We start from the raw sequence: 23,265 nt of genomic DNA on the forward strand, positions 1-23,265 counted from the left end.
CACTGCCCAGCCGATGCGGTCAGGGCCGGGCCAGCCGAGCAGCGCAGGGCAGCAAACATGATTTACTTCCTTGCAGCAATTGTGCCCTTATCTGGGGCCTGCGAAGGCAGCACCGGAGCCCAGGCGGGCGCTAACATGATTAGCTCAGGAGGCAGCGAGATAAGGAAGGCCCTGCTTGGCAAGCACAGTGGCGCAGACCAGCCCTGGGCAGGGCCCGGCAACACCGCGCCAGGTCACTCGCTGCCGAGCAAAGGCAGTGACAAGGCCCTTTGGATGCCGGGAACTGAGACTGGCAGCAGGGAAGAAGGATTGGGACGCTGACCCGGGCTGCTCAGCCTCGTTGAAGCCTCCTTGGGGCCCGGTTGTGTCCCCCCACAAGGAGGGGATGCTGCCCTGTGCAGCTCCTGGGGGCACAGGCGGCCCTGCCATGGTGCTCCCCCACCAAAGGGCTGTGGGTGGACACTCAGCCCCGCTCGGCTGGGAAGAGACGGCGTCTTCAACCCCTCTGGAACAGGCCGAGGCCAGGGCGTCCCCGGGGAGCGCAGCCGACAGCTGTCCTTTGCCCACAGACTTCCGCAGCACCAACCCAGCGGGCAGGGCCCGGGTCACGTTTCCTTGGACCTCATACCCAGGGTCTCCCCAGGCCAGCGCAGCGTGTGGGTGACCCCATCTGAGAGATTCAACTGAAGAAGGAGGGACAGCCCACGACGGACGGACACAACACGCTGCTGGAGGGAAGGCAAAGGCCTGGAAGGGGGAATATCTACACCTGCCCACAATAGCTGGGCTGCTCCAGATACTTGCCCCCTGCCTTCCTCCAAAGCATCGAAGCGCGGGCAGGGCTGGAGGCAGGACAGCGGGAGGGCACACCGAGGCACCGTGGAGGCTGAGGATCCCTCTGAACTCAGCCGGTGCCCCGTCCCAGCTCGGGGTCACACCAGCCTGGGGTCTGGGGGTTTCCCACAGGCCCTGACAACATCCCTCGAGCCAGCCTCCCTCCCGTGTACCACACCGCTACATGTCCCTGAGCGCCCAGGACAAGGCGACGCAAACCAGAGCCCAGCAAGCGGCCCCGGGCACGCACAGCAGCCGTCACACCGGGGCACCGGAGTCATCCCGAGACCTGGAGGCGACCAAGCGGCTGGCACAGCCCAGCACCGGCACCGCCTCCGGCTGGGGCGCCGAGGGCAGAGAGCCGGACCCGATCCGCCCCGCGGGGCCCCGAGCCCCCTGCTCGGCTCCCCCACGCCGGGCACGCAGAGGCAGCGGGGAAGGGCGGCCCGGCCCCCGCAGCGCCGGGGGAGGCAGCACCGGGCCCTGGGGGCGGCTGCGGCGGGACCTCCCGCTCGCTCCGTAGAATCTAACGGCGGCGAGCGGTGCGCACCGGCGAGTGGGGAGGACTCAGCCCCGGCGGCACCGCCGCCGCGGGGGCTCCCCAGGGCACGGCCCGGCACCGCGGGGCCTCACCCGCCCCGGGAGCCCTGGGCCTGCGCGGCCCGGCCGCTCCCATGGGGCTGCGCAGGCCGCGCCGACCCCGCCGCGGCCTCCGGGCGCGGCCCCCCCGCCCCGGGCCGGCCCGCGCGCTCACCGGGGCACCATGGGTCTCGCGGCGGTCTCCTCCGGTCCCGGCGGCCGCGGCGCCCGCACCGCCCGCCCTCCCCCCGCCGCGCCGCCACTCACTTCCGGCCCACGCCCTCCAGCGCGGCCTCACCGCGCCCCCGTCACGTGACGAGCGGGCCAATAGCAGGCGGTGCCCGACCCGCGAGGAAGCGGCGCCGCGGCCCCGCCTCACCCCGCGAGCGCTGACCAATAGGCTCTCGCACCGCCCTGTGACGCGCCGCCCGCTGTACGGCGCGGACCAATGGGCGCGCGGGGCGGCGGCGTTTGAAAGCGCCGTGGGGGGCGGGGGCGCCAACGGCCCGGCGGGGCGCTGAGGTGAGGGGCGCGGCGGGGGCTGCCGGGAAGGGGGCGGACCGCCGGCATGGCGCACAAGCAGATCTACTACTCGGACAAGTACGACGACGAGGAGTTCGAGTACCGGTGAGGCGGGGGAGGGGGGCCCGGTAACGGCTCCCGGGCGGGGGGGAGGCGGGGCGTCCCGGTAACGGCTCCCTGGCGGGCGGCGGAGGGCCGCGGTGGGGCGGGAAGGGGGTTGTGCCGGTAACGGGTCCCCAGGGGGGATGGGGTGGGGGTACGGGGCGTCCTGTTAACGGCCGCTCGGTAAGAGCGAGTTGTCCCGCTCCCTGGGGAGGGGGGGGTCCCGGTAACGGCTCCCCGGTGGCGGAGGGGGACAGTAACGGTTCCCCGGTGGGGCAGGAGGGGAGTTGTCCCGGTAACGGTTCCCTGGTGGAGAGGGGGGGTGTGCCCCACTCACGGTTCCCCGCTGTGGGGGGGTGAGGCCGTTAACGGCTCACCGGGGGTGGTGGGGGCGAGTGAGTCGTGGCTCCCCGGTGGGGCAGGAGGGGAGTTGTCCCGGTAACGGTTCCCCAGCGAAGGGGGGGGGGGGGTGTCCCGTTAACAGCTCCCCGGTGGGGAATCTCCAGCCGGGGTTAGGGCGGTATCACCATGGCAAGGAGGGTGCTGGGGGTCCCCGGGGTTGGGGGGGGTGTCGCCCTGGCAGGGAGGGTGCTGGGGGTCCCTGGGGGGGGGGTATCACCCTGGCAAGGAGGGTGCTGGGGGTCCCCGGGGTTGGGGGAGTCCCTTGGGGGGGGGTATCACCCCAGCAGCGAGGGCACTTGGGGGTCCCCAGGGTTGGGGGGGGTATCACCCTGGCAAGGAGGGTGCTGGGGATCCCTAGGATTGGGGGGGGTATCGCCCTGGCAGGGAGGGTGCTGGGGGTCCCTGGGGGGGGGTATCACCCTGGCAAGGAGGGTGCTGGGGGTCCCCGGGGTTGGGGGAGTCCCTTGGGGGGGGAGGTGTCACCCCGGCAGCGAGGGCGCTGGGGGTCCCCAGGGTTGGGGGGGGTATCACCCTGGCAAGGAGGGCGCTGGGGGTCCCCAGGGTTGGGGGGGTATCGCCCCGGCAGGGAGGGCGCTGGGGGTCCCCGGGGTTGCGGGGGTGTCGCCCTGGCAGGGAGGGTGCTGGGGGTCCCTGGGGAGGGGGTGTCGCCCTGGCAAGGAGGGTGCTGGGGGTCCCCAGGGTTGGGGGGGTATCACCCTGGCAAGGAGGGTGCTGGGGGTCCCCAGGGTTGGGGGGGTATCACCCTGGCAAGGAGGGCGCTGGGGGTCCCCAGGGTTGGGTATCACCCTGGCAAGGAGGGCGCTGGGGGTCCCCAGGGTTGGGGGGGGTATCGCCCTGGCAGGGAGGGCGCTGGGGGTCCCCGGGGTTGGGGGGGTATCACCCCGGCAGCGAGGGCGCTGGGGGTCCCCAGGGTTGGGGGGGTATCACCCTGGCAGGGAGGGCGCTGGGGATCCCTGGGGGGGGTATCACCCCGGCAGGGAGGGTGCTGGGGGTCCCTGGGGGGGGGTACCACCCTGGCAGGGAGGGCGCTGGGGGTCCCCGGGGTTGGGGGGGGGGTATCACCCTGGCAAGGAGGGTGCTGGGGGTCCCCGGGGTTGGGGGGGGGTATCACCCTGGCAAGGAGGGCGCTGGGGGTCCCTGGGGAGGGGGTGTCGCCCTGGCAGGGAGGGTGCTGGGGGTCCCGGGGGCACCCCGCTGCCGGGCTGAGGGGCGCGGGGGCGCAGGCATGTGATGCTGCCCAAGGACATCGCCAAGCTGGTGCCCAAGACCCACCTGCTGTCGGAGTCGGAGTGGCGGAACCTGGGGGTGCAGCAGAGCCAGGGCTGGGTCCACTACATGATCCACGAGCCAGGTGAGCCCCGCGGGGCCGGGCGGTGGCCGGGTGGCGGCCGGGCGGCGGTCGGGCGGCTCCCCCGGCCTGACACCGCCCGCCCCCCTCCGCCCGCAGAACCCCACATCCTGCTTTTCCGCCGGCCGCTGCCCAAGAAGCCGGAGAAGTGAGCGACTCCCCCGGCCCGCCGAAGCCCCCGGCCTGCCCGAGCTGAGACAGCACCTTCCTCCTCCTCTTCCTCCTCGGCATTCCCGGGGGGCTTCACCCCGTGCCGCGCCACCGGGTGCCCCTGACCCTCGGTGCTGCCGCGGTGGCTCAGCCCCGGTACCGGGGGGGGGGGTTCTTCCCGCTGCGAGGCCTGAGTGCGCACCGAAGCTTCAATAAATGGATGTTTGGGACCTGCTGTCTGCTGTGCCGGGGGGGGGGACACGGCGTAGGGGGGGGTGAGGGGCTCCCGGTGCCTCGGAGCATCCTGCGGGGCTGGTGCCGGCATGCTCCCGGTGACCGCGGGGCTTCCCCGGGGCAGCCCCTCCTCCTCCTCCTCCCGGTGTTTGGGGGGGCGCTACCGGGGACGGGGGCTTCCCGGGGCATCTTGCGGGTGGGGATGGAAAAAGAGGGGAACGGTGCCGGGAGGGCTCCGGTGCGGCGTGGGCGGGGCTCCCGGTGCCCCGGGGAGGCGCACGTGCCTGCTGGGCGGACCCACGGCCGCGAAGGGGGAGCAGATTCCCCCCCACCCCCGCCCGCCACGATGGTTTCGTCCCCGCGGGTCCCGCCTCCCGGTTAATATTTATTGGTAGCGCCTGGTAACGGGCACGCTGCCCGACCAATGAGAGCGCGGGGCGGTGTCGCGGCCTGTCTCGGCGGGGGCGGCCGGTCGGGCCCATGTGGGGGGCGCTGCGGGGGGCCCTGCGGGCGGGCGGGGCCCTGCGCGCCGCCGCCTCCCGCCCCATGGCGGCCTCCGGCCCTACGGCGGCCCGGGGCTCCACCGCCGGCATCATCGTTATCGGCGACGAGATCCTCAAGGTGCGGCCTGGGCCTGGGGCCGGCGGGGAGGCGGGTGGGCCGAGGCCTGCTCCCGGGCCGGGGCCTGGCGGGCCTGAGGTGCGCCCGGTGGTCACGGGTGTCTCCGTCCCCCCTCAGGGCCACACGCAGGACACGAACTCCTTCTTCATGTGCCGGCGGCTGCGTGCCCTGGGCGTGAGGGTGGTCCGGATCTCGGTGGTGCCCGATGAGGTGGAGGCCATCGCCGGGGAGGTGGCCGCCTTCGCCGCCCGCTTCACCTACGTGCTGACCTCGGGGGGCATCGGCCCCACGCACGACGACGTGACCTTCGAGGCCGTGGCCAAGGCCTTCGGGGAGAGGGTTGCCCCCCACCCCGAGCTGGTGGCCCTGGTGCACAAGTTCTTCGGCAAGACGGACGCGCAGTGCCCCGAGATGAAGCTGGCTCGCGTCCCCAAGTCCTCCCGCCTCAACTACGGCACGGACGGGCGCACGGGTGGCACCTTCAAGTACCCGCTGGTCAGCGTGCGCAACGTCTACATCTTCCCCGGCATCCCGGCGCTGATGGAGCGCGCCCTGGACGGCCTCGCCCACCTCTTCCGCAGCGAGCGGACCCAATTCCACTCCCGCGCCATCTATGTGGCGGCCGACGAGATCCTGATCGCACCCATGCTGAACCAGGCCAACGCCACCTTCCAGGGCCGCGTCAGCTTGGGTTCCTACCCAGACTGGACCAACAACTACTACCGCGTGAAGCTGACGTTGGACTCAGAGTCGGAGCAGGACTTGGAGGAAGCGTATCGCTTCTTGATGGAGAAGCTGCCGCCGGGTGTTGTTGTGCCGTTGGTGATGGACTGCGTCTCGCCAGCAGCCGCAGAGGTTTATGGCCTGGCTGAGTCAGGTACAGGGGAGCGGTGCTGCAGCACGGCTCGGTGCCTCCACGCTGCTCCTGCGCAGACCCTGCAGCCCAGCAGGGCTGGGGCAGTGGGGGGACTGGCCTGGGAGCAGAGCTTGCCTGTTCTGGTGTGCTGGGGGGCTTGAGGGGTGCTGAGGCTTCGCTGGTGCCGCAGCTGCAATGGGCTTCGTCCCACACAGGTAGCAGTGGGACCCGTAACCGCAGTTAGGTCCGGCCGGTGCCGGTCTCTCTCTGAGAGCGCAGCGTGCATTAGGGGGACCAGTGCCACGGTTCCCCGGTGCAAGCAAGATCCCTGTCTCATCCGTGGCACAGACATCCGGCTTGCACAAGCTCTTGGCTCCAGGCTGCGGTGCCAGTGGTGGCTCCGCGGTGTGTCTGGCGACAAGACATGCCCGGAGGGCGAGCTGCCGCAGGCCCTGGGGCAGCGCCGAGGCATCGTGGCCCCAGGCGGGCACTGACCGTCCCCTCCCGGCAGGCTCGGCCCTGGGGCAGAAGGTGGCAGCAGCACTGCGGACCATCGAGGAGGCTTTGGACCGGTACAGCCTGGCCCAGCTCTGCGTGGGCTTCAACGGGGGCAAGGACTGCACGGCCCTGCTGCACCTCGTCCATGCCGCCGTGGAGAGGTACCCGGCCACGGGGGTCCGCCGGCCCGGCCTGGGGCAGGGGTGAGGGGGTCCCATGGGCCCCGGCCGGGGCTCCAGGGCTCTCCCCTGCCCCACTGTGGGGGAACAAGCGGATTCCTGGGGCCCAGCTCGCGGGGACTGGGTGGCTGCCCTGCCTCCCGTCACCGTCCGCCGGAGCCCAGCTGCGACGGGTCTCTCCCCAGGCGGTACCCGGCGAAACGAGAGAAGCTGCAGGTGCTCTACATCCGCATCGTCTCCCCCTTCCCCGAAATGGAGCAGTTCATCCAGGCGACCGTCCAGAGGTACGGGGGCAGAGAGGGGTGGGCCGCTGGGCAGGGGGGTGAGCAGCGTCTCCCACAGCCTGGCAGGCAGCTGCCTGTCCTGCACAGGTACAAAATCCAGCTCTGCACCGTGGAGGGCTCCATCCGGGAGGCCCTGGCCCACCTGAAGGAGCAGCAGCCGCAGCTGGAGGCCGTCCTGATGGGGACACGGCGGACGGACCCCTACTCGCGCACCCTGACGCCCATGTGCGTGACGGACCCCGACTGGCCCCAGTACATGCGGGTGAACCCTTTGCTGGTACGTGGCCTGCTCTGGGGACGGGGCTGTCCCCGCTCGGCCGGGGAGCGAGCCTGGCAGGTTAAAGTGACGGGGCTAGAAGCCGGCACTAATCCGTTCCCATCCCGGAGGGCTTCCCTCCCAATTCCCCCTCTCCCCAGAGAATCTCCTGCCCCGTTGCGTGGCCATGGCTGCCCCTCGCTGTGGCCATGGCTGCCTGGTGCTGTCAGGCAGGGCTCGTTCCTGCCCGCCGGGGGCTTTTCCTGTGTTTGGAGAGGTGCTGGGAGGACCGAGGGTGCTCTGGGACCCCGGGGACCAGCTGGCTCTCCCGTGTGCTCTTGGCGGAGGCGGGGGACACCAGCTGGCTTCCCTGGGGGCGAGGGCGCAGCCCGTCTGCCTCTGCGGCAATCCCTGCCCAATTCCACTTGCAGGACTGGACCTACCGGGACATCTGGGAGTTTCTGCGCAAGCTCTTTGTCCCGTACTGCATCCTCTACGACAAGGGGTGAGTGTCCGGTGCTCCCTGCTCGGCACGGCCGATGCCCCGGGCGCAGCCTTGCAGCCACCTCCTCCCTCCGCAGCTACACCTCCCTGGGGAGCATGGCCAACACGCTGAAGAACCCGGCGCTGCGCTACACGGACACCCGGGGCCGGGAGAGCTACCGGCCTGCCTACGAGCTGGAAAACGAGGAAGACGAGCGCACCTCCCGCCAGTGAAGGCCTGAGGGCTGCGTTTGGGAAAGCTCTGCTGGGATGCGGCCGGCTCCCCTGCAGACGTCCCCGGCGCTGCTGGGGATGACAGTGAATAAACCTGCTGCCTGCCAGCACTGAATAAACCTGCTGCGCTCAGCCTGCGGTCTGCATCGCGCTCGCGCTGGGCCGTGCCGGTCCCTTCGGGACTCGTGGGGCTCTGGCAGGAGTGGGACAGGGGGTGAGGCCAGCTCTGCCCGAACAAAAGGGTCCCAGGGCAGTGCCCCTTCCCCGCGCCCGCTATTGTGGAGGCTTTTGAAGCGCAGAGAATGAAGCAGGTTCCAGCGCTTGCCAGGGACCCGCGTGTCAGCGCGGTTGCCTCCCTGCGTCAGACCCCGTTGATCCCTCGTCGGCCATGCACCTCCTCCGGACTGCGGCAGCCCGTCAGCCGGGTGCTCCGAGGCGAGCGGCGCGGGCGGTGGCACTGCCGGCACCCGCCGAGGCCTCCCTGGGGCTGCGCCTGGGCTCCTGGCTGCTGCGGCTGCTGCAGGAGTGCATCTATCTCCTGCTCTGCAGCTGGTGCATCCGTGAGCTGCTGGACTAGGGAACAGTCCCCCCCACCACGATGCCACAGGACCCCCGGCAACTCTTGCCTGCCCCTGTGCGATGGGTGAGTGCCCTGCCCTCGGCTGCCTGCTCGGCACGGTGCTTGGGGGGCGACGGGGGCCCAACCGTGGTGCTCCTGGGGGTGACAAGGGTCTGGCTGTGGTGCTTGGGGGGCGATGGGGGCCCGGCCGTGGTGCTTGGGGGGTGACAGGGGCCCAATCGTGGTGCTTCTGGGGGTGACAAGGGTCCGGCCATGGTGCCTGGGGGGCGATGGGGGCCCGGCCGTGGTGCTTGGGGGGTGACAGGGGCCCAATCTTGGTGCTTCTGGGGGTGACAAGGGCCTGGCCATGGTGCTTGGGTGGCGATGGGGGCCTGGCCGTGGTGCTTGGGGGGCAATGGGGGCCTGGCCGTGGTGCTTGGGAGGTGATGGGGGCCCGGCCATGGTGCTTGGGGGGTGACAGGGACCCAATCGTGGTGCTTCTGAGGGTGACAAGGGCCCGGCCATGGTGCCTGGGGGGCGATGGGGGCCCGGCTGTGGTGCTTGGGGGGTGACAGGGACCCAATCGTGGTGCTTCTGGGGGTGACAAGGGCCTGGCCGTGGTGCTTGGGGGGCGATGGGGGCCCAGCCATGGTGCTTGGGGGGTGACGGGGGCCCAACCGTGGTGCTCCTGGGGGTGACAAGGGCCTGGCCGTGGTGCTTGGGGGGCGATGGGGGCCCAGCCATGGTGCTTGGGGGGTGACGGGGGCCCAACCGTGGTGCTCCTGGGGGTGACAAGGGTCCGGCCATGGTGCCTGGGGGGCAATGGGGGCCTGGCTGTGGTGCTTGGGGGGCGATGGGGGCCCAGCCATGGTGCTTGGGGGGCAATGGGGGCCTGGCTGTGGTGCTTGGGCAGTGACAAGGGTCCGGCCATGGTGCCTGGGGGGTGATGGGGGCCTGGCCGTGGTGCTTGGGGGGTGGCAGGGGCCCAATCTTGGTGCTTCTGGGGGTGACAAGGGTCCGGCCGTGGTGCCTGGGGGGCGATGGGGGCCCGGCTGTGGTGCTTGGGGGGTGACAGGGACCCAATCGTGGTGCTTGTGGGGGTGACAAGGGCCTGGCCGTGGTGCTTGGGTGGCGATGGGGGCCTGGCCGTGGGGCTTGGGGGGCAATGGGGGCCTGGCTGTGGTGCTTGGGGGGCAATGGGGGCCCAGCCATGGTGCTTGGGGGGCAATGGGGGCCTGGCTGTGGTGCTTGGGCAGTGACAAGGGTCCGGCCATGGTGCTTGGGAGGTGATGGGGGCCCGGCCGTGGTGCTTGGGGGGTGACAGGGGCCCAATCTTGGTGCTTCTGGGGGTGACAAGGGTCCAGCTGTGGTGCTTGGGGGGCGATGGGGGCCTGGCCGTGGTGCTTGGGGGGTGACAAGGGCCCAGCCATGGTGCTTGGGAGGTGATGGGGCAACAGGGGCCCAGCCGTGGTGCTCCTGGGGGGTGCCGGGGTGCAGCCGTGGTGCTGGTAAAGGGTCCTCACCCCCTGTGCCTCTCTCCCTTCCCCAGGACTGCTTGTCACCCCGTGCTGATGGAGCTGATGGCCGCCCAGTGCCGGGACCTCGCGCCAGCCCGTGTCCCACCACCCTGATCACAGAGACCCCAATAAACCTGCGCAGCGCCTGACCGGCTTGGGTGTGTTTGGGGAGGGCTCTGGGAACACATTTCCCCCCCCCCCAAACCTTCCAACCCTCGCCCCGGGCAGGACCCTGGCACCCCAGTCCGCACGTCGCCTCTGCCTGGGTCTGAGGGTCCCCAGGCCCCTTGAGGATGAGGGGCAGGAGCGGGGGGCCGTGGCGGGGGGCAGCTTATCCCTGCACGTGTCTCAGCCCCTTGTTTAAAGAGCGTCTCCGCTTGTCCCAGCTCCAGGCCGTTTCCTGCTCCGGCCCCATGCGCCCGGCCGGCACCGGTGCTGCCAAGAGCCGGCGGGAAGCGGCCGGAGCAAAACGTCCCCAAAGGGCCCAGCCTGGCTGGAGCTGCGGCAAAGGTCACGGCCGACGGGACGCGTGGGGCACCAGGGCCACGCCGGGGGGATGGCTGTGGGTCCCCCAACAGGCTGAGCCCCCCGTGCTCCGGTGCTGCCTGTGCCGGATCAGTGCCGGTGCCTGTCCCCGGCGCAGGGGAAGCTCCGCACGCCCCGGTCTCGGCGGCAGCGCCTGGCGCCAGCGCAGCCTCCCTTATCTCGGCGGGAAGTCGGGAGCAGGAAGCGCGGTCCGGCGCGGGATAAGGGTCCCGTTTACATTAGCCGCTTTGTTGTGGAGCGGGCTCCCACCCTTGCCCAGCACCCGCGGGGGGGGCCCTGGCCACAGCGAGGGCTGGGGGGCCGCAGGGACCCCCGCCTGGGGTGCCATGGGGGGCTCAGGTAGTCCTTGCACCCCCTGCGTGGTCGCAGGCAGGGGTGGGGGCTGCCAGGACGGTGCCCTGCCACCGCACCCCATGGCTACCCCTTGCCCAGGTCGGCTCCTGCAGCCGGACGCTGCCCTGTGGCCGAGCACCGGTGCGGTCTGCGGTGCCGTCCAGGCTCCCGGCTGTACCCGGCTGTGCCCATGGAGCCAGGCTGGCTCTGGCAGCCCCAGGAACATGGTGCTGGCACCGGAGCCCACGCATCTGGCGCCTGCCCCGCTGCTGCCGCGTCTTGGCCCCGGCGGTGGCTCGGCCCTGGGGCTGGCTGGGATGGGGCGAATCAATGAATTCCCCAAACGGGGAGGTCCGGGGGAGGGGAGAGTCCGTCCCGGCACAGGAAAAAGTCCTGGCGGCAGCGCGCCGCAGGCAGAGCGGTGCCGGCCGCCCCAAGAGCGTGGCCCCATGCGCAGCCCCGGCTCCTCGCACTCAGCTCCGCCACCCGCCGTGAGTGAGACCCCCTTTCCCGGGGACCCCTCGCCCAGCCCTGCGCCGGGGGGGCGGGCGGGTGCTGCAGGCAGGGGCGCGTAGACCCCTGCCCTCGCCGTCTCGGCACGAGCAGGTTCCCCTGCACAGGGGGTTGGTTTTGGGGTCACGTCCCATCGTGACCTTGGGGACACCCGTCCCCCTGGGAGCAGCGCTGTGTCCTCACGTGTCTGCGGGGACAGGCACCAACACAGGGGACCGGTAGCGGCAAACCGCGGCAGGGTGGCCTTGCCGGGGCCCTGGCGGGGAAGGGGAGCGCGGCTCTGCCAGCGCGGGAGGATGTGCCAGGTCCCCGCCGGGGACCCCCGTGGCCGCAGCACCCTCCTGGTGCGGGAGTTGACGCCTGTCCCCGTCCCGCAGGTCATCCCCGCCGCCCCATGTTCCGCTCACGCCGCGCTGGGCTGGTGAGGCGGCTGTGGCGGCAGCGCTGCGCGGCAGCCGGCCCCGAGGACGGCCCTGGCGCCCTCAAACCGGCGGCTCACGCCCTCTTCAAGAAGCTGAAGGACGAGGAGCTGGAGCTGCTGGTGCAGGCGGTGGAGAGCCGGGGCGCCTGGGAGTCCGGCTGCGTCTGGGTGCCGCGAGGGGAGCCGCGGGGGGCCAAGCAGGCGCTGCCCCCCCAGGTCCTGCTCTGCCGCCTCTACCGCTGGCCTGACCTCCGCCAGCCCCACGAGCTCAAGCACCTCTGCTACTGCGCCGGGGGCCGGGGGGGCTGCGGGGACGCAGCCGTGCTCTGCTGCAACCCTCACCACTTCAGCCGCCTGGCTGCGCCCGGTGAGTGCCGGCGGCTTCACCGGAGCCCTTCCTCGGTCACCCACACTCCAACCTCCGGTCCCCGGGGATGGCTCGGGGCTTCGGAGGGCTCAGGGGGGGCCCTGGGGGGGTGGGATGTGCATCCCAGCCCCTCACCCCATTCTCTCCCCCCCAGAGACCCCGCCACCCCCCTACTCGAAGGCATCCTGCGGTCCCTCCTGGCCGGACGAGCCCCAGCACCCCGGCACCCAGCTCCTGGAGTTCAGCTACAACGGCGGGGACTGGCGCGGTAAGAGGGTCCCACCGGGCAGCGGGGTGTCAGGCAGGGCTCACCCCACTGCCTGCAGCCCCGCTCCCCCAGGCAGCTCTGCCCCCGCCCCGCTGCTAGTTGGGGTACAGTGGCGTGGGACGCAGAGCCCAAAAATTGGGGAGCAGAGCCGGTAGCCACCCCCGGTGGGAGGAAAGGCTCCGGTGTGGGGCGAGGGGTTCCTGCTGGGGGACCAGCCCCGGGCCGGCCCCCCCTTCACCGCGGCTCCTGTTATTTTTGGCGGTGCCGGGCTCCCCGCCGGAGGAAGCGCTGCCCACGGGGACACACACAATGTGCCTTGACGCACACAGCCGCGGCTCCAGCCTGGCTGCTGGCCACCGGGCCGCTGGCTGCCGGGGCTCCACCTTCCCCTCGCTCGGGGGACCCCCCTCACCGCAGTCCCCAGGGGACCCTGACCGGGTACGGCCCAGCCCTACGTGCCGGCGCGCAGCGGCTCCGGTGACTCATGCCCCGTGCCAAAGCCTGTGCTGGGACATCCGCGGGGTGCCGCGTCCGTCCGTCTGTCCACTCCGCTGGCCCCTGCATGAACCGGGGGGGCATGGACACCCCTGTGCCCACCCTCTCCCCTTGGCCCCTCCGGCTGCGTGGCTCGGCCGTGCCTGCGTGGCAGTGGGTGGCTCTGCCCGGCGGTGACGGCTCTGCTCTCCCCCACCAGACACCAGCCTCTCGTGGAGCACCGTTAAGGACGGCTACTGGTGCAAACTGGCTTACTGGGAGCACCGGACGCGCGTGGGCCGCCTCTACGCCGTGCACGAGGCGTCGGTGAACATCTTCTGCGAGCTGCCGCGGGGCAGCGGGTTCTGCCTGGGCCAGCTGCCGGCTGCCCACCGCAGCCGCGCCGTCCGGCGAGCACGCGGCAAGATCGGCCGGGGGCTGCTGCTGAGCCGGGAGCCGGGCGGCGTTTGGGCTTACAACCGCAGCGAGCACCCCATCTTTGTCAGCTCACCCACCCTGGGCCCCCCCGGCGCCCGTGGGCTCACCGTCCTCAAGGTGCTGCCCGGCTATTCGGCGAAGGTGTTCGACTACGAGCGGGTGGGGGGCACGGGGGGCCGCCGGCTCCCCGGTGAGGGCCCCTGTGACCCCCACAGCGTCCGCATCAGCTTTGCCAAGGGCTGGGGGCCCTGCTACTCCCGGCAGTTCATCACCTCCTGCCCGTGCTGGCTGGAGGTCCTGCTGAACCAGCCGCGCTGAGGGGCTGGGGGGGGGCCGGGGAGCCCCCCGAGGAGGGTGCAAGGGGGGCACGAGGCCGGGGGCCCTTCCGCTGCCCCCCAGCCTTCCAGGGCTGTGCTGCGGTGGGGCCGTCCTGGCCAAGGGGACCCCTCGCCGGGACCCTCTGCCCCAGCCCCATGGGGGTCCAGTGCCCCCCGTGCCTGGCTCACCGCCCTGCCGGCACCCCCCGGCCACGGGCCTCTCGCTGACGCAGGGCACTATTTAATCTCTTTCTCTCTCCTTTTTTTTTTTTTATTTTAATGGTTAAATTTATTTTAATTTATCTTATTTTTATAAGAAAGAGAAGCACGCTGCAGGACACCCCCTCCCCGCAGCGGAGGCGGCGGGGGCCAAGCCCGGGGAGGGCGGCCAGGGCAGGGTGTGCAGGAGCCGGGCAGTCCCGGGGAGGGTGGGGGGTCCCGGGGGGCAGTGGAGGGGCTGTGGGCCGGGGGTCATGGCAGGCGTGGGGGAACTGGAGTGAGCACAGCTGGATGTGTGCTGGTGCGGGTGAGCGCCCCTTGGGAGGTGAGCACCCCTGGGGTGGGTGAGCACAGGTTGGGTTGGTGCTGGGGCAGGTGAGCACCCCTGAGGGGGGTGAGCGCAGCTAGGATGGGTGCTGGGGTAGGGGAGCACCCCTGGGGTGGGTGCTGGGGCAGGTGAGCACAGCTGGAGAAATGTGTGGCAGGTTCTGGGGCAGGGGAGCACCCCTGGGGTGGGTGCTGGGGTGGGTGAGCACAGCTGGATGGGTGCTGGGGCAGATGAGCACCCATGGGGCGGGTGCTGGGGCAGGTGAGCACAGCTGGATGGGTGCTGGGGCAGGGGAGCACAGCTGGATGGGTGTGGGGCTGGTGAGCACAGCTGGAGAAATGTGTGGCAGGTTCTGGGGGCAGGGGAGCACCCCTGGGTGGGTGCTGGGGTGGGTGAGCACCCCTGGGGTGGGTGCTGGGGCAGGTGAGCACAGCTAGGATGGGTGCTGGGGCAGGTGAGCACCCCTGGGGGTGGGTGAGCACAGGTTGGATTGGTGCTGGGGTAGGTGAGCACCCCTGAGGGGGGGTGAGCACAGCTGGATGGGTGCTGGGGTAGGTGAGCACAGCTGGAGAAATGTGTGGCAGGTTCTGGGGCAGGGGAGCACCCCTGGGGTGGGTGCTGGGGCAGGTGAGCACAGCTGGATGGGTGCTGGGGCAGGTGAGCACCCCTGGGGCGGGTGTTGGGGCAGGTGAGCACAGCTGGATGGGTGCTGGGGCAGGGGAGCACCCTGGGGTGGGTGCTGGGGTGGGTAAGCACCCCTGGGTGGGTGCTGGGGCAGGTGAGCACAGCTGGATGGGTGCTGGGGCAGGTGAGCACCCCTGGGGCGGGTGTTGGGGCAGGTGAGCACAGCTGGATGGGTGCTGGGGCAGGGGAGCACCCCTGGGGTGGGTGCTGGGGTGGGTAAGCACCCCTGGGTGGGTGCTGGGGCAGGTGAGCACAGCTGGATGGGTGCTGGGGCAGATGAGCACAGCTGGAGAAATGTGTGGCAGGTTCTGGGGCAGGGGAGCACCCCTGGGGTGGGTTCTGGGGCAGATGAGCAGAGCTGGAGAAATGCGTGGCAGGTTCTGGGGCAGGGGAGCACCCCTGGGTGGGTGAGCACCCCTGGGTGGGTGCTGGGGTGGGTAAGCACAGCTGGATGGGTGCTGGGGTGGGTGAGCACCCCTGGGGCGGGTTCTGGGGCAGATGAGCAGAGCTGGAGAAATGCGTGGCAGGGTTCTGGGGCAGGGGAGCACCCGTGGGTGGGGGAGCACCCCTGGGTGGGGTGCTGGGGTGGGGTGAGCACCCCTGGGTGGGTTGCCGGCCCGGGTCAGCACAGCCGGGACAGAGGTGCCGGGTGGGACCTGCGCTCGGGCCGGCCCCGGACGGGCACTGGAGCCGGTGCGGAGTCTCCCGTGGCGGCTCCCGGGACCGGGACACCCCGGGGCCCCTCCACCCTCCGGGCCAGCGCGGGTGGGTGGGACCCCCCCCCCGGGGCTCGCACAACCTCGGGGCTCCCGCGTTACCGGGGCTGCGTCTGCTATTTATAACCCCAATAAACGGTGCCACCGGCACCAAAGACACCCCCCTCCACCGTGTCCCCACGCGTGCCGGTACCGCGCGGGGACGGCGCGCTCGTCCCCCGCGGGGCTCTCGGCTCCGGGGACCGGCAGTGCCCTCTGCAGGCGGCCGCGCCCGGGCCGCGATGACCGCCCGGTCCTTCCTGCCACGCCGCCGGCCCGGTTGAGACGGGCCTGGCGGCTCCGCGGCCCCCGCCCGGCCCCGTTGCCAGCGGGGCAGGAGGTGAGCTCGGGCCGCGCCGTCGGGGCTGCCCTCGGGGGAGGCGGGCGGCACCGGGGAGCGCAGCCGCGGGCACCGAGGGGCTCCGGTAACCGACAGAACGCAGCGGTTAAGGAATAGCGGCGGCCCGGGGGGGCGGGCGGGGCTGTGGGAGGCCGGGGCCGGGGCGGGAGCGGAGCGGAGGGGATTTGCGGGTTCCCCCCCCGCAACGGGAGCCCGGTGCCCGCGGCGTGGCCGGGCGCGGGGTGGGGGGGGGGGGGGTGCCGGTGCACGGACGGGGTGCGAAGGGAGGAGATGGAGGGGCGGGGGGGGGGGGGGAGGCAGGTGGACGGACGCACGGACGGAGAAGCGGAGTTCGAGCCCCGGGGAGGGAGCGGGCGGGTTGACCGAGGCGCGGCGGTAGGTGCCCGGTACCGGGGCCCGGCGGGCGGCGCTGGAGCGGTGCCCCCCCCGGCGCGGTGTCGTGTCCCGCCGTCCCCCGCCCGGCTGACATAACGTCTGCGCGGGGCGGTGTTTGCCTTGGCAGCCCCCGGTGGCGGCGGCGGCGGCGGCGGCGGCGGTTCCTCACACTTTCCGCCAGCGCCGGGCAGCGGCGGGGCTCTGACTCAGGAGCCGGGGGGGGGGGGGGGGGCGGGGGGGGGGCCCGGGGTGAGGCGAGGTGATGCCGCCTCCCCGGGGGCCGGCGGTGGCCAAACAGGTTGCGCGGGGTCCCCGCCCAGGCACCTGCGGAGGGGCCGCTCCCGGGGGGGGCCGCCGCCGCCGCCGCCACCGCGCCCTACCCCAGCGCCGCCGGGAGCGGAGAGGGGCGGGGGGGGCTGCCCCGCCGCGCCCCTCCGCAGCCCCGGCCCCCCCCCCCCCCCGCGCCGCTTCCCCGTGCCCCGTTCTCCATTCACCCCCCCGCCCCGTGCCCGGTTCGCCATCCCCCCTCCCGGTGCCCGGTCTCCCGGTGCCCGGTCTCCCGGTGCCCGGTGCTCGGTTCTGGGTGCTCGGTTCTCCATCCGCCCCCCCCCCCCCCCCCCATCCCCGTGCCCACGGGGCGGGTTCGGAACTCGGCGGCCGCAGCGGGCGGGGCGCGCGCGGCGCCTGGCACCGGGCGAGGCGCCGGCGGGGCCGTACCGGGCTCTCCCCCCCCCCCCGCCCCGCCCCGCCCCGCCATCCCCGGGGTCGGTCCCAGCGCGGCCCCGTTAATCGCCGCCGTCCCGCGCCTCTGACTCAGCTCTTCCCCCCCCCACACCCTCCCCGCACCCCCGGTCCCGGGGGGGCCCCGCATGGCCCCCGCCCTCCCGGGGCGGGGGGTGTGGGGGTGTGTGTGGCGGGGCTGATGGGCGGGCCCCCCCACCAATAGGAGGCCGGACCGCCGGCGCGCTGCCCAATGAGCGGGGTGGGGGCGGGCGCTTCCTGGAGCCCCGGCGGCGGCGGCGGCGGCGGTGGCGGGGGGGTGGGGGGGGCGGGCGGGGCGCGGCGGCGGCAGGTGAAGGCGGAGGCGGGGCCGGGGCCCCGGGACCGGCCCGTAGCTCGGGCGGGGCGAGCAGGTGAGCGGTGGCGGCGGGTGGGAGCGGACGGAGCGACCCACCGACGGGGGGGGGGGGGTGGGGGGGGTCTGCGCGGACGGACCGACCGACCGACCGACCGGTAGTTGGTACCGGTGCGGCGACCGCTTTCACAGCGCGGGTTGCGGTGAGTCGCGTGGATCCGGGATGCTACCGGGTACCGGCGGCGGGCGGGGTGCGGAGCACCACCCGCTCCCGGCACTCCGCACCCCGCCCGTGCCCGGTCACCGCCGCCGCTCCGTGCTGGAACCGGTGGACACGTCGCCCGTGGGATGGGGGGCCGTCACGCGTGGGCTGTTCCCCGTCTCTCCGCACGGGGCTGCGGGAAACCGGTGCCACCGGCAGGTCCCCGCCGCCTCCCGGGACGGCTGCCAAGCCTGCGGCCGGGGTCCGGTTGCGGTGCTGCCACCCAGCCGGTGTCCCCCGTGGGCTCACCCCACGGGTGACGGGGTGCTGCCGCCGTCCCACCGCCCTTCCCGGCCCGGTGAGCAGCTGGGCCGCATCCCCGGGTGCACCGGGCAGGGACGGGACGGGGGAACCCCCCCCACACACACCGGCTGCGCCGGTGCCGGTAGAGACGGGAGCGGAGAGTGGGTGTCCCCATGTCCCGGCACGCTGCGCCACGCCGGTGACCTGCCAGGCCTGGCACGCTGGCAGTGGCGGTGGGTGCCTCGCTGCTCGCCGCTGGCGAGGGTCTGCACAGGGGTGCCCACCGGGCCCGGTGGCTCGGTAGCACCCGCTGAGCACCGGTGGACTCTGCCCCGCGCGCACCCAGCCCTGCTGTACCTGTCCCCCCCTGGCTGGCTGCCCCCAGCCGGCTGTTTGCCCGGGGCGGGGTGCGGTTATTTACCCTCCCGCCACGGCCCGCGCCGGAGGAGAGCCGCCGTCTTGGGCCGCGGCCGCCCTTGACCTGAGGCTGCTTTCGCCGGGCGAGTGGACGCGGTGCTGGGTTTGGCGTGGGGTGAGTCTCGGTGTGCCTCGGTTTCCCCCGCCGCAGCTCACGGGGAGCGGGCTGGGGTTCCCCAGCGCTGGCGGGGTTGCGCGGCAGCTGCCGGCGACTCGAGGCCGCGGCGGCGATGCCGGTGCTGGGCGCGAAGGGAGGGGCTGGGCTCAGGAACTTGAAGTGGGTGCGTGGAGAAGGGGAAGCTGTGGGGCAGGGGAGGGTGTGGGGCAGCGGGGCCGGGCTGGGGGTGCCCTTGCTGGGGACAGGGGTGCAGGACGGGTGACGCCTCCGCGCCAGGGCACGGGGAGGTGACCAGCGGGTGGGGTGGGCATCGGTGGTGGGTCCTGGGGACCCTCTGAGGCCACCCGTCCCGGCGCAGGCTGGTTGGCCCCCCCTTCCTGGCAGCGCCGCGGTGCTGAGCCCGAGGCCGTGGCAGCGCAGCTCTGCCAGCTGGTGCCGTGCACCCTCGGTGCACACGTGGCACGAGCGCGACGGGCCTGAGCGCAGCGAGGGCGGGCAGTGGGCGCAGCCGGGGGTGCAGGGCCAGCGTGGCCCCCGTGCCCCGGCTCTCGAGGGGTGGCCGCTGCCCCATGCGCGGAGCAGGAACTTCTCCTTCGGGGCGGGCGGCGGATGATGAAACCACGGAGAAATCTCTCCTGGCAGCGCGCGGGCTGCTGGCGGGAGCCCCCGGGAGCCCGCGCTCCCCCTGCGCCGCCGCTGCCGCCTTTCCATGGTAACCCCACCGCGGGAGCCAGCGGGGTGCCGGCGGGAGAGGCCACCCCGTCTGGGGGGTTGGCGCCCGCCCGGCTCCCCGCGGCAGCTCTGGCGTCCCCGACATGCCCCGGGAGCTGCGTGTCCACACCCCAGCGAGCCCCGGGGCGGCTGGAGGACCCGGCGAGGGGCTGGGCTGAGACCCGTCAAACTCGCTTCATGCCAGGGAGGTGACGCTTGGGTGGCCGCGCAGGCAGCGGGGGAGGTGGCCGTGCCCGGTGCCGCGGCCGGTGACCTTCAGCGTGCCTGGCCACGCTCTGTGTCCGGGGATGGGTGGCCGGTGTGTGCATGCCGGTGCGGCTGGAGCCGCGGGGTCCGGGCACCCTGTGCCCCCGGAGCCGGTGGCGTGACTCGGCGGGGCTGTGGGCGGGCGAGGGGACTGAGCCGTGGCGAGGGAAAATGAAAGCAGGTGATGCGGAAGGAGAAGTAGGTCAGGCGAGCGCTGGCCTCTCCCGGCAGCCTCGCTGCTCTGCGTGCTCCGCTCTGCCCCGGCTGTCCCCGCCGTGTCCCCGGGCCCCATGGGCAGCGGCTGGAGGGGGCGGTGAGTACGGGGTCCTGCCACCAGACTCTGGGTCCCAGGCAGGGTGGGTGCCAGACACTGCCTGCCCTGGGTGCTGGTGGACCGGGGAGCGTGGCCGGGCTGGCTGGCACGCGGTGGGCATGGCAGCGCCCCGGCAATTTTGCTTCGGTTCCCCTCCCGCGGGTATCCCCAGGGACACGGGGCCGCGCTGAGGATGGGCAAGAGAATGTTCCGCTTCTGGCTCGCACCGCGGCCAAGGAGGGGAGGGGAAGGGGATTCCCATCCCGCTGAGGCTGTGCCGAGCCAGCCGGCACGGTGGGGACATCCCGGTGGGGCTCAGGGCTGGGGACGGCTCGGGGACGGCCCCGCGTGCCACAGCGGGGCTCTACGGCCGGCTGCCCCCGGCTCCGCTCCACCGCGGGGTTGTGGGGCCGGGGCCGTCGCCCTCCCCACGGCGCGGGGCTGGCCGGGGTCTCGCTCGCGATGCTGCGTGGGTCGGGGAGGCCGCAGCGGGCACAGCCCCGCCGGCGGCGCTACGTGGGCTCAGGGGGGATTAGAGCCGCCTGCCCCCTCCTTCCCTCCCCCGGGATCAGCCGTGGGCAGCGGGGAGCTGGCAGCAGGCAGCTGCCGTGGGGGCGGAAGCCGGGCTATTTCGGGGGGTGTGGAGGGGGGGCTGTGGGCTGGCACTGTCCTTGCCGGGTGACCCCACCGGGACCAGCGCCGTGCCGGGATGGAGCATCGGGGCCTGTCCTATGCCAACTCCAGCTGGCGGTGCTCGGTCGCTGGGGTGCCGTGAGGACAGGGACCCCACGGCGGGGAGGAGGTGCCGCCAGCCTGGGGGGGCCCCTGGGGCCGTGCGGTGGGACCTGGGGGTCTGGCTGCCCTCCAAGGGGCTCCCGTGACTGTGTGCTGCGGGGCGAGCGGCACCGGAGCCGGCTCACCCTGGGGCTGGCGAGCTGGCCCTGCCACCGGCGAGCCTGCCTGTCCCGGGCTGAGGGCCGGCAGAGCCTCGTCCTGCTGCCACCGGCACCCCCGTGCCCAGGACCGGGCTGCTGGGGTGCCCGCGGACAGCCGAGTCTTGCTGCATCCCAGTGGGGTCCTGGGCAGGGCTGGGCCGCGCAAGCCGGGGCGCAGCGGGATGCCCGGCTCTGCCGTGCCCCTCTCGGTGCTGGCAGAGGTGGCCGGGGCACCGGCCGGGCTTGCAGCCCCTCCGAGCACCACCCGCCCTGACCATAGCCCTGTCGCCCCGGCTGCTGGGGGACCCATGGGTGGGTTTCACCCCATGCCGGGGTGATCAAATGTGGGATTTGCTGTTGACCATTTCCTTCCTGTTCCCCCCCTCCCTGAGCTCCATTTCGGCAACCCCTTCCTTCCTTCCTTCCCTCCCTCTGCCCGCTCCTGCCTGCGCGTGGCCCGGCTCTCCGGGCCGCCCTGGCAGGGAGCAGCTGGGGACAGCCCGTGTCCGGCCTCGCGTGGCCTCTTCCCGGCGCTGGGAATGGTGGCGCTCGCAGCGGGGAGCCCGGGGGTGACCCACAGAGGCCACGCGACCTCAGCCACATCTGTTCTGGCCACCCATGGGCGAGCAGATGGCCGTGGGACACCCCCCCCCACCCCGTCCTGGCAGGTCCCGTGGCGGGACGTGGCGTGGGAGATGGGGATGCCCATGGCTGCGGTGCCCGTCCTGCTGTCAGGAGAGGGGCTGGTGCCGCGCAGGAGGCGGGATGCTGCCGGATCCCGTCCCAGCTGCATGCGAGACGGGGCCGTGTCCCATCACTGGTGGCACTGGTCAGGGTGCCACTGGCCACGGGCAAGGGCGGAGCGTGGAGGAGGATGGATGAAGGTCAGCCCATCCTCCCCGAAGGCCACCACCTCCACGGACTGGTCCCCCCTGGGTGGGCACCCTTAGTGCCCCCCAGCCGGGGCGAACAGCAGTTTGCGGCCGGTGCGGGCGCTTGGGTGGTTGCGACACCCCCAGGGTGGGGGGGACGTGGTGACTCACCCCAGCAGTGCCTGGCCACCAGCGGGAACCCTGAGTCAGGGCTGCGTGCCCATGCCGTGCCCCTCCCTGCCCGCCTCGCCCACCTTATCTCCCGCCCTTAGCACCTGGCACACCTGGGCCAGGGGGGGCTGGCGCCGTTCCCCTCCTTTATGGGGAGCAAAGGGCAGGTAGAGGGTTGGCAGGCAGGTGCCACGTCCCTCCCTCCCTCCCGGGGACGCTGGCCGGTGGTCGTGCCCCCCGCCGGGGCGGCCGGCCAGCCCGCGGCATCGCGACGGGCAAGGCTGCCTGCGCTCCGGGCATCGGGCTGACCTGGGGCAGCACGGTCGGCCTCTTGTCCGGCACACGGTCCCCGGTGATGGGGGAGGCGGGACGCCATGCCAGGGCGCGCTGGCCCGCCCAGGCGAGATGCCGGCACGGCCGCTGCCCGCCCGTGTAGTCGGGCTCTTGCACAACCCGGCTCTTTCTGCGAAGAACGTTGCTGGGGCCGGAGGCCCCCTCCCTGCCCGGCTGCGCGGCCGCGCTGGCACAGGGCTCTTCCCCTTTCTGCCTGGCCTCGTGCTGCCAGCAGCACCGGTACAGCCGCCCGGAGCCTGGCCGGGGCCGTGCCAGGGCGCTACGGCGGGGCCGCGGCCCCGCCGTAGCGCCCTGGCACGGCCCCGGCCAGGCTGGTGTGGGCGGCCGGGGCGGGTGCTGGGTGCCAGCGGTGGGGTGTGGGGAGCGCTCGCTGGGCTGCTAATTAATTGCTGTTTAGCTGGGGATGCAGAGGGTGTAATTATGGGGGGGGGGGGGATTGCATGAACCTGCAGCCGGCCCTGGGGGGGGACGACGGGGGGCCGTGCCCTGCGGGTGCCCCTGTCCGGGGAGCGGAGGGGACCAGGCGACGCGGTCCGGCCGGGGCTGTCCCCGATCCCCCCTCCCCGGCTCACCGCGTCCTGCATCCCCCCCCCACCGTGGGACCACGGGGACCCGCTTCAGGGGCAGAGTGGGACGTGCATCAGCAGGGTTGGGGGGCGGCTTCGGGGCCGGCCGGGCAGGCCGCGGCACGCTGCGCCGAGCCCAGCCCTGCGGTGACAGGCCCGCTCCCGCCAAGCGCAGGCGCCCTCCCGGTTCGGCCGGGGCCGGCCACGGCCAGCGGCGAGCACCCAGCGCCCTGCCCCGGGGCGGCAGGAGGGCGATGGCCCGTCCGACGCCTCGGCGCGGGGGGCCAGGGCAGGTGGCGGGAAGGCGATGCCGGCGGCGGGGAGGGGATGCCCACGGCACGGGGCGCCCATAGTGCCGACACTGGGAATTTCCTCATGTGGGAGGGGGCCAGGGGATGCCCCCTGCCCGGTTCCGGGTTGGCGCCCCGCGGCACGGCGCCGGCCGCGAAGGGTTAATGCCGTGTGTGTTCTGGGAAGCGGGGCTGGGAGGTGCGTGACCCGGGGTGTGGGCGTCGACTCCTTTTGAGGTGGGATCCTGCGCTCAAGTGCAGCGGGGAGCGGGGCCAAGTTCACACAGCACCCTGCCTTCCCCTCCCTGCCGCTCGCGGGCCGCCGACCCGGCCGCGGCGCAGCGCCGAATCACGCCGGGACACGCGCCAGGTGAGCCGCGCGCCCACCCCGCCACCACCAGCCGTCGCGGCGGAGAAGGTGCCGGGGCGGCGGAGAAGGTGCCGGGGCGGCGGGGACCCGGCGTGGTTCCGCCGGGCGTGAGGAGTGCCGGGCACGGCTGCCCTGGCACCGACCGGGAGGCTGCTGGGATGCTGGCGTCGCCCGGGCCCTGCACCGCCCTCGCTGCTGGTGGGATGGGATGGGACAGGAAGGG

The 23,265-nt window shown here is 73.1% G+C and overlaps 3 protein-coding genes across 3 annotated transcripts; all 3 read left to right on the plus strand.

The window, feature by feature from the left end:
- The first annotated feature begins 1,964 nt into the window (after nucleotides 1–1,964).
- On the plus strand, nucleotides 1,965–4,188 carry CKS1B (CDC28 protein kinase regulatory subunit 1B). Its single transcript, XM_059832357.1, has 3 exons — nucleotides 1,965–2,040; nucleotides 3,684–3,811; nucleotides 3,908–4,188. The coding sequence occupies exons 1-3, from the start codon at nucleotides 1,982–1,984 to the stop codon at nucleotides 3,958–3,960; spliced, it is 240 nt and encodes a 79-aa protein (XP_059688340.1). The 5' UTR covers nucleotides 1,965–1,981; the 3' UTR covers nucleotides 3,961–4,188.
- Nucleotides 4,189–4,672: 484 nt separating this feature from the next.
- Nucleotides 4,673–7,909, plus strand: FLAD1 (flavin adenine dinucleotide synthetase 1). Its single transcript, XM_059832324.1, has 7 exons — nucleotides 4,673–4,813; nucleotides 4,931–5,690; nucleotides 6,181–6,328; nucleotides 6,532–6,630; nucleotides 6,718–6,907; nucleotides 7,318–7,391; nucleotides 7,468–7,909. The coding sequence occupies exons 1-7, from the start codon at nucleotides 4,673–4,675 to the stop codon at nucleotides 7,601–7,603; spliced, it is 1,548 nt and encodes a 515-aa protein (XP_059688307.1). The 3' UTR covers nucleotides 7,604–7,909.
- A 2,183-nt stretch (nucleotides 7,910–10,092) lies between these two features.
- On the plus strand, nucleotides 10,093–13,357 carry LOC132320011 (mothers against decapentaplegic homolog 6-like). The gene is given in 7 exon segments (XM_059832107.1): nucleotides 10,093–10,449; nucleotides 10,451–10,510; nucleotides 10,759–10,926; nucleotides 10,928–11,020; nucleotides 11,406–11,859; nucleotides 12,014–12,127; nucleotides 12,822–13,357. Coding segments are annotated over 7 exon segments (1,782 nt in total).
- The last annotated feature ends 9,908 nt before the right edge of the window (nucleotides 13,358–23,265 follow it).

This window comes from Gavia stellata, chromosome 33 (assembly GCF_030936135.1).
Source record: "Gavia stellata isolate bGavSte3 chromosome 33, bGavSte3.hap2, whole genome shotgun sequence".
In the NCBI taxonomy this organism is placed as follows: domain Eukaryota; kingdom Metazoa; phylum Chordata; class Aves; order Gaviiformes; family Gaviidae; genus Gavia; species Gavia stellata.

Excerpts from the sequence above, each read along its gene's own strand:
- CKS1B (XM_059832357.1), top strand. The coding sequence starts at position 1,982 with ATGGCGCACAAGCAGATCTACTACTCGGACAAGTACGACGACGAGGAG. Across the intron at positions 2,041-3,683 it reads GACGAGGAGTTCGAGTACCG|GCATGTGATGCTGCCCAAGG; the intron begins GTGAGGCGGGGG and ends GCGGGGGCGCAG. Across the intron at positions 3,812-3,907 it reads CTACATGATCCACGAGCCAG|AACCCCACATCCTGCTTTTC; the intron begins GTGAGCCCCGCG and ends CTCCGCCCGCAG.
- FLAD1 (XM_059832324.1), top strand. The coding sequence starts at position 4,673 with ATGTGGGGGGCGCTGCGGGGGGCCCTGCGGGCGGGCGGGGCCCTGCGC. Across the intron at positions 4,814-4,930 it reads TCGGCGACGAGATCCTCAAG|GGCCACACGCAGGACACGAA; the intron begins GTGCGGCCTGGG and ends GTCCCCCCTCAG. Across the intron at positions 6,908-7,317 it reads TGCGGGTGAACCCTTTGCTG|GACTGGACCTACCGGGACAT; the intron begins GTACGTGGCCTG and ends TTCCACTTGCAG.